The sequence below is a fragment of the Hipposideros armiger genome, unplaced genomic scaffold (assembly GCF_001890085.2).
Source record: "Hipposideros armiger isolate ML-2016 unplaced genomic scaffold, ASM189008v1 scaffold_46, whole genome shotgun sequence".
Lineage (NCBI taxonomy): Eukaryota > Metazoa > Chordata > Mammalia > Chiroptera > Hipposideridae > Hipposideros > Hipposideros armiger.
Window position 1 is genome coordinate 5,085,519 of NW_017731396.1, and position 9,288 is coordinate 5,094,806.

At 42.4% G+C, this 9,288-nt stretch overlaps 1 protein-coding gene across 3 annotated transcripts in view; it reads right to left on the reverse strand.

Annotated features, from left to right (window-relative positions):
* Positions 1-8,030: 8,030 nt before the first annotated feature.
* Positions 8,031-9,288, reverse strand: part of CA6 (carbonic anhydrase 6) — a 28,819-nt gene continuing 27,561 nt past the window's right edge. For all 3 annotated transcript variants that reach the window (XM_019639721.1, XM_019639720.1, XM_019639719.1), the window contains exon 9: positions 8,031-8,414. In XM_019639721.1, the coding sequence (XP_019495266.1) occupies positions 8,302-8,414 (113 nt within the window). In that variant the 3' untranslated portion in view covers positions 8,031-8,301. The remainder of the gene's footprint in view (positions 8,415-9,288) is intronic.

Sequence of the window (9,288 nt, forward strand, 5' to 3'; positions counted from 1 at the left end):
CTTCCCCAATCCCCCAGCGCTGTTCCCATCCCCCCAATTCCCCAATAAAAATCTTAAAAAAAAAGATTTTTCTTAAAATATAGCTAACATACAACATTATATTAGTTTCAGGTGTACACCATATAGTCATTCAACATTTATATACCTAAAGAAGTGATCACCATGATAAGTCCAGCAACCATCTGACACTGTTTTACGCTATCACAATATTATTGACTATATTCCCTATGCTGTACATTACATCCCCATGACTTATTTGTTTTATACCTAGAGATTTGAACCTCTTATTCCCCTTCACCTGTTCCCCTCTTTTTTAATTTTTCAATTACAGTTGACATTCAATATTATTTTATATTAATTTCAGGTTATAGCATAGTGGTTAGATATTTACATCATTTAAGAAATGATCCCCCTGACTTGTCTACTACCCACCTGACACTATACATAGTTATTAACACGTTATTGACTGTATTCCCTATGCTTTACTTTACATCCCCATGACTACTGTGTAACAACCAATTTGTAGTTTTTAATCCATTTACCTTTTTTCACCGTCCCCAACCCCTCTGATCTATCACCCCAATAAATCTAGTACCCATGTGACACCATACATAGTTATTACAATATTAGTGACTATATTCCTTATGTTGTACCCTAGATCCTCATGATTACTGTGTAACAACCAATTTGTACTTAATCCCCTCCCTTTTTTCATTCATTCCCAACCCCCCTCCCATCTGGCAACCATCAAAATGTCTTCTGTATCTATGAGTTTGTTTCTGTTTTGTTTGTTTATTTTGTTCTTTAGATTCCACCTAGTGAAATCACATTGCATCTGTCTTTCTCTGACACTCCACTCAGCACAATACCCACCAGGTCCATCCATGCTGCCACAGGTGGCAAGAACCCATTCCCTTCCCTGACTGAGCAATATTTCTTTGTATAGGAGGTCTGACAATTAAGTTCGCAAATTTGTTGCAGTGATGTTGCTAACTTTTTTTTGACATCAGAGGGATTATTCATTATGAATTTGTACCAACTGCACAAACAGTTAACCAATTTTACTATTTGGAAGTGCTGAAAAGGCTGCACGAAAAAGTTAGACGACCTGAACTTTTCACCAACAATTTATAGCTCTTACATCACAACAATGCACCAGCTCACATGGCACTAGTGGTCTGTGAGGGAGTTTTTAGCCAGTAAACAAATAACTGTATTGAAACACTCTCCCTACTCAGCTGATCTGGCCCCCAACTACTTTAGCTTCTTTTCTTACCTAAAGATAGAAGAAATATTGAAAGGAAGACATTTTGATGACATTAAGGACATCAAAGTTAATACCATGACAGCTCTGATGGCCATTCCAGAAAAAGAGTTTCAACATTGCTTTGAAGGGTGGACTAGATGCTGGTGTCAGTGCATAGCTTCCCAAGGGGAGTACTTTGAAGGTGACTGTAGTGATATTCAGCAATGAGGCATGTAGCACTTTTTCTAGGATGAGTTCTCTAACTTAATTGTCATACCTCGTATATGTACCACCTCTTCTTTATCCATTCTTCCATCACCAGACACCCAGGCTTCCTCCACATCTTGGACATTGTAAACAATGCTGCAATGAACATATGGATGCACAGATACCCTCAAAGTAGCATTTGGGGTTTTTTCAGATAAGTACCCAGAAGTGGGATTACTGGGACCTTCTTTGTCTCTTGTTATAGTCTTTGTTTTAAAGTCTATTTTGTCTGGTATAAGTATTGCTACCCCAGCTTTTTTGTTTGTTTGTTTTTTCATTTCCATTTTTATGAAATATCTTATTCCATGCCTTTATTTTCGGTCTGTGTGTATGTCTTTCAATCTGAAGTGAGTCTCTTGTAGGCAGCATATGTAAGGATTTTGTTTTCTTATCCATTCAACCCTCCTATGTCTTTTGAGTGGAGCATTTAATCCATTTACATTGAAAGTAATTGTTGATAGACATGTAGATATTACCATTTTATTATTCATAATTTTTATCTTTTTCCCCCTCATCTTAAAGAAGCCCCTCTAGCATTCCTTGTAATACTGGTTTGGTGATGATGAACTCTTTTAGCTTTTTCTTGTCTGGGAAGCTCTTCATCTATCCTATTCTAAATGATAGCTTTGCTGGGTTCTTGCATTTCATCACTTTGAATAATTTCATGCCAATCCCTTCTGGCCTGCAAATTTTCTGTTGAGAAATCAGCAGGCAATCTTATGGGAGCTCCTTTATAAGTTACTAGTTGCTCTTTTCTTCCTGCTTTTAGAATTCTCTCTTTATCTTTAACTTTTGCCATTGTAATTATAATGTGTGTAGGTGTGGGCCTGTCTGGGTTCCTCTTGTTTGGGACTCTCTGCACTTCCTGAACTTGTATGTTTATTCCCATCACCAGGTTAGGGACGTTTCAGTCATCATTTCTCCAAATAAGTTCTCAATCTCTTACTTTCCCTCTTTTCCTTCTAGCACCCCTATGATGCAAATGTTGTTATGCTTGATGTTATCCCAGAGGTCTCTTAAACTATCTTCATGTTTTTGGATTCTTTTTTTCTATTTGCTGTTCCAATTGGGTGTTTTCTGCTACCTCGTCTTCCAAATCATTGCTGGTTTGATCCTCTGCTCCATCTAGTCTGCTGGTGATTCCTTCTAGTGCAATCGTCATTTCAGTTATTATATTCTTCACTTCTGCCTGGTTCATTTTTTATGGTTTCTATGTCTTTTTTTATGCTTACTATCTCTTTGTTGAAGTTCTCACTAAGGTCCTTGAACATCTTTATAACCATGGTTTTGAACTCTGTATCTGGTAGGTTGCTTGCCTCCATTTAGTTTTGTTCTTTCTCTGGAGTTTTCTCCTGTTCCTTCATTTGGGATGTATTTCTTAATTTCCTCATTTTGGCTTCCTCTCTATTTGTTTCTATGTATTATGTGGATCTTCTACATTTACCAGTCTTGGCCAGGTGACCTTATATAGTAGGTTCCCTGTGGGGCCTAATGGTACAGTCACCCTGGTCACCTGCACCAGGTGCTATAGGAGTGTCCCTTGTGTGGGTTCTGTGTGCCCTCTTGTTATAGTTGAGCCTTGGTTACTATTGGCACATCTTTGGGAGGGATTGTCCCTTAGGTTGATTGGCTGTGGGTTTGCCCATGTCCACAGCTTATAGGCTGCTTTACAGGAGGCTTACCCCACTGAGTGGGTTTCACCCCAGCTGGCTCTGATGCTGTTGAGATCACCCTTTGGGTGTGCTGCTTGTGGGGCTAATTGGGCATTGCTCTGCTGGGGTCTGAAGCCAACCTCCAAATATGTTTGTCCTTGGGCCTCTTGGGAGGGCTCTGGTGCAGGCCCAGATAAGCCACTGCCTGTGACTGAATAGGGACTATCTAGGAGGAGCTAAAAAGCAGTCCATACTTGTTCGCTGCCTGTGCTAAACCTGGAGGCACGTAGTAAAGGCCACGCTGCAAACTGAGAACATCTGCCACCAGTACCGGGTCTGGGGTAGCTCTGCAAAAAGCCGGAACACCCCAAGGCCGGCTGCCATCTGTGAACTCCCTTAAAGTTTAGGCACTGGTAAAGCCTCGTGTGGTATGCAAGTTGGGTGAGGTGGGGTCTTAGGGAGTCACTAGAGTGGGAAGAGCCGTGGTCACCAGGTTAATGTAAATTCTGGTTTGGTGCTAGTGCTGAGCCTGAAGCTGCTCAGCAAAAGTCTTTGCCCACCGGGGGTCTGTTGGACACTAATAGTTTTCCAAGAAAAGGTGCAATGTGGGCAGGGCTGGCTGCTGTTGGAGAAAGTACCTCCGGTGTTGAGGGAGTGGGTGTGATGGAGTCCCAGTGAGTCAGTAGGGCAGAGCTGAGGCGCTCACTGATTCAGATTTGACTGTAAGCATAGGAGGCAGGCTCAACACAGGAAAGATGACACCTGCCTGCCGACTGCACAAGAGGAGGACCCCACAGGGAAAATGCTGACTATCCTCCAGCCCTTGTCCCAAAACCACAGAACTCAACCTGCCCCCGTATATCCCTGACACCCCCTGAATTATGGTCCCTCCTCTGGAGCCCAACATGAGTGCCTGCGACTGAGAGAGTCTGTGCATGGGCCCTTTAAAAGGATGGCTGGGTTTCTTGCTGCCTTCTGTCCCACCCAGATGGTAAAAATCCCCACTGTTTTTCACAGCCAGATGTTGTGGGGGCTCCTCTGCCCGGCAGCAGTACTGCAGGCTGGAGAGCCTGGTGTGGGAGATGGTGGTCCCTCGCTCCTCTTGGGAGAAACTTCACAGCTGAGGTCTCTCTCCCGGTTCTCAAATGCCACACAGAAGTTTGGGGTCTGTCAGTTCTGCATCTCTGCCTCTCCTGCCAGTCTTGCCGTGGCCTCTTCTTTATATCCTTAGTTATAAAACTTCTGTCCAGCCAGACTTCAGAGGGCTCTCCAGGTTGATTGTTTTGTAACTTAGCTGTAATTTTAATTTGTTCACAGAAGGAAGTAGGCACAATGTTTATCTACTCTGCCACATTGGATCTCTCCGGATACTCTTCTTAAGTACTTGGAGTTTATTGTGGAAAAACCTCATCATGGAACTTATAACTCCTTGGTGAATATGCATTCTTCCAGCTCCTGAATTTCCTGAAAATGGCCTATTATAGCGAAAGGCTCAATTAGATTCCGGGTCCAATTTGTTTTCTTTTGCAACTAGTCTTTATTGGCAGTGCTGTGTCCTCCAAGAGGCACAGAATATCATCAGCTTCTGCTCATCAGACACTGCTCACTTTCTCTAAAGGCGGTCAGGCTGATCCACCCATTGTGTAAAGGCCGCATCAACTTTCTATCCACTGGTGTTAGGAACCAATGACGATCATCACCTGGGTCCATTATTTCATTTAAGTTGCAAAATGATTCCTTTTGAATTTACTAGCTGGAATTGCTCCTAGAAGAACTTCCATTCACCAACTGAAATGGGTTGAATGGTGGTGCCCCAAAAAGATATGTCCACCCAGAAACTGTGAATGTAACCTAATTTTTTTAAAGGCTCTTTGCACATGTAATTAAGTTAAGGATTTGAAGATGAGATTGTCCTGGATTATCTGGGTTAGCCCTAAATTCAATGACAAAGGTTATGAGAGAAAGACAGAGGGACACAGACACAGGCAGAGGTTGGGGTGATGCAGCCACAAGCTAAGGATGCCTGGGGCTTCCAGAAGCTGGAAGGAAACAAGGAAAGATTCTCTCCTAGAGGCTTTGGAGGGAGCTTGACCTTGCCAACAGTTCAATGGCTTCTAGAAGTGTGAAAAAAAAAATGTTCCTGTTTCTTTAAGCCACACAGTTTGGGGTCATTTGCTACATCAGCCACAGGAAACTAATACAACCAACTATGAGATTTCTCTAAAATACAATTTGGATAGGAAAGGCAGGACAAATCCTTGACTCTCCAGTTCGGTTTGCAAATTTACAGGATAATAGTTTCCCTAGCAACTTCCAAAGTTGACTAATGAGTTTTCTTTCTTTTTTTTTTTTTTTAGTATCATTATGAACTTATGTTTTTCTGTGTATTTGATTTGTTGCAATCCATTGCAGTCTTTTTCTGATATTCTTTTTGATGCTTAAGTTGTCCCAGAAGCCCCTTCAAATTGGCCCCTGTGTCTTTTGGGCATGACTCAAGCCATCTTAGATGTCTCGTTTTCTGGCCTAAAAGGCTATCCCAGGCTCACGTTGGTCATCCTTGCCCCAGATCTGGAACCAGCCATTTCTCTAAGGAGCCCTGGCTTCCCCTAGTGGGGAGTGGTATTGGGAGACCCCTGTCTGGGTAGAAGGTGTTCATTGCTACAGGGTCACTGTTGTTTCTACACCTGAAAGGTGGACAGAGCTAGGAAATACATGCTTCTTAGAGAAAAAGAATTTAGAAATGCATGCTGACATTGCCATTCAAATTTACGATTATTGGGGTTTTTAACTAAGCTGTTTTGATTTTATATTTGGATCCTGGGATTTTTTTTTCCAGGGTGAAAATCTTGTTACTAAGGATATAAACATAATTATTTATGCATATATAGTAATATAGTATAGTGATTACACACACACAGCATCAAATTAATGATACCAATGTTATTACTGACAAGATTCCTAAGTACTGTTTAGGAATTCTTTGTCCTTAGGATATACCCCACTAGGTATGATGGTAAATATACCATGTTTAAAATAACTAGGAAAAATTCTTCTGTGTTTATGCCCACCAGCCCAATGTACAATTGTTAAATCATTTTACTATGTTTTTATATTTAAAGTCATCTTAAGTTTTAGGGATTTTAAAAAGTCTTCTAAATTTAATTTTGTTTTATAGTTACATAAAACCCAAGGTTCCGAAGCCAAAACTACCAAATAGGATGTATCCAGAAAAATCCATCTTTCAGCCTCATCCTCCACCCTTTCCCCTGCCTCCCCCTTTTAAGTAATCGTTATAAATAGTTTGGGTTTCTTTTTCCTTTGTTTTCAAGCACATATGGGCATGTGTAACCCTGTTTGTTCACATCTTTATTTACTTGTTTATAGCATCTCTCCCCCCATGTCAGGAACATAAGCTTCTTGGCTATATTGTTTACTGTTCCACCTCCAGTTCTTCATAGATGCTCATTTCAGGTTGAAAGAATAAATCTTATCACGTCATCAGGCCATTCCCCTGTTGAAAGCCCTGCAGTAGCTGCCCATCATCCACAGGATAAAATCCAAAACCCTTGAATAGCACAGAAAGAACTAGTGATGCCTGACCTCCCCGCCACCACACCCTCCCTTTCACTGCCAGTTCCCTTGAACCTGGTCCTCTGGCCACACCCAACTACTCTCACTTCCCCCGGTGTTTTCCCATCAGCAGTGATAGTCCTTCAGCCTGTAGTGCCCCCCACACACCCCCTACCCCTTACTGGCTCACCAGGTGGGCTCTTTTTCAGCCTTCCAATCCCAGGCCAAGCACCAGCCCCTCTGTGGAGGTTTTAAACAGTTGTTCTCCGTATGGTAGGGCGGTTGGTTATTTATTTATATTTCTTAATAATAAACCATTTTCAAATACAAAAATGTAGGTATTCAAAATGGATGGTTGGTTATATAAATGTCTGTCCCACTCACTGGACTTGAGCTACGACAGTATAGGAACCCGCCCTCCCCCATCTCTGTACCCCAGTACTTAGCCTCACGTCTGGCACATAGCAGGTGCTTTACAGAAGCTTGTTGGGTAAGTGAAAAGGAAGACTTTTGTAGTTAAAACAGCTTGGCTACAGAAGACTTAGGTTCCAATGTTGGCTTTATTTTTCTACTACCTGGGAGGTCTTGGGTGAGTCAACTGGCCTTTCTGCCTCTTGGTATCTTTTCTATAAACTGAGGATATGCAGCTTTATTGAGGATTGCCTTGAGGGGTAAATGAAGTCAGATGTGAAAGTGCTTTGCATATGATGAATAACAACATGGGCGAGCAAAGGTAGAAATGACAGCAGATACAGGAATTCCAAAGAATGAGGGTGAACTCAATCAGAGAGGAGGGGGAAGTTGAAGGGTGGGTGCACATAACTGACCAATAAAAATAACGGCCATTCTACGGGGTACTTCCCAACCTTGTCTTATTTAACTCGACCACAGCCTTAAAAGACAGGTTATTTTATTATCCCATATGACTAGTAAATGGTAGAATGAGCACTTGAACCTGGGTCTGGTGACAATGAGGCCAGTCACCATTCTGCTAACAAAGACGAGCTCTCCCAGGAGCCTGCCTCCTTGGTCTTCTCTCTTGTATTCACAGGGCATGATCGCTGCTCCAAACCTCCCCATTGACAAGTTCTCAATGCAAGGATGTCTTTCCTTTTTCTTAACCTTGGTCCTGGAAATCCCTCCCACCTTGATCTCTATCCCATCACCTGGATTCCTCAGGGAAAAGGCAAGGAAGGGATCTTTGAAGTGGCATACAGGAATAGAAAGGAGAAAAATTCAAATGACAAATTTCCAAAGTTATTTATTACATCTAACTGCTACAGGGAAGTTTAGGCTGATTTATAATTTAGAAAGATCAACATGCGTGATTTGACAGGAGGATCATTAAATTCCTATTCCAACCCATTTCCTTTGGGTTGTCCAACTCAAGTGCCTTCTCATACATTCAAACCATCTCACCTCCTTTTGTAGATGATGGTTTCCCCTGTTTTAATCAGAAACTCAACAGGTGCCTCAGGGAGAGTTGTGACCCGGACACACAGGGTTTTTCAGATTCAGGGCAGGGAGTGGGCTCAGGGAAAAGCCAACTCTTCCTGTACTAGCTCATCAATCCTGGCTTTTTCTCTTTGCTTTCTTCTGTTCAATATATTTTTTCAAGTACTCAACATTACTGTTGATCTTGCGTAGGTAAAACTGGAGCTCAACGCCTAGATGATGTCCTATAAAAAAGAAGAGTTAATGGGAAGAGGTAAAAACTTTGGAGGTCATGAAAACAGAGAATGTGGGACAGCCAGACACCATCACCCACTTGTGCACTCAGGGAAAGTATGTTTGATTCCTTAGAATGCCCTTCATGTTCCCATGCCATTGGCTTCAAACGTCTCCACTGTGCATCTGAATTTAGGCTTGTAAGCTGTCACAATCCAAGGGGTGACATATCGAAGGTGGTTTTACTCTTGGACCTTGGTTTCTCAGATAGTGCTCAGTAGCCCTTCCTTGCCTTAGGGTATATAGCTGTTTTCTAGTAAATAAATTGCAAGGGGTCTATATTTGACCATTGTCTTGTTTTTGTAGCTGACCTTGGTTTCTCAGGTCATTCCTCACTGACTGGTTGATATTGAACCATCTAGGGTGGAACTCTATAGAACTATGAGATATCACGCAGGTCACACAGCCAGTTTGATTGGAAACAATCACTGCTACACAGAAGTCTGGGCCGGAGGTCAGGTGGAGTGAGATGATGCACAGTTATCTGTTCTCTTACTAGCAAAGGCAGACCATCATTCCCATCCTTCAGTCAGGAATAGGGGAAGAAGTCCTCTTACTCTCTACTGGGAGTTGAGGTAATAATCCTGAACAATGGGTCTCAGAAGGGCCACAGTGGACCTACAGGCAAGCTGCAACATGAAACCTTGTGGTCTAAGGTATGGGTATCTAGAACACCTGAGCTCCCTCATGAGGGTACATTGGAATAACCCCCCCACACCCCCAATAGAAAAATCATTTGAGGGCCGGCCGAGTGGCACGATGGTTAAGAACTGGTTTGGGACACCAGAGGGCCCCGGTTCAGATCCCACATATGAGGACCAGTGA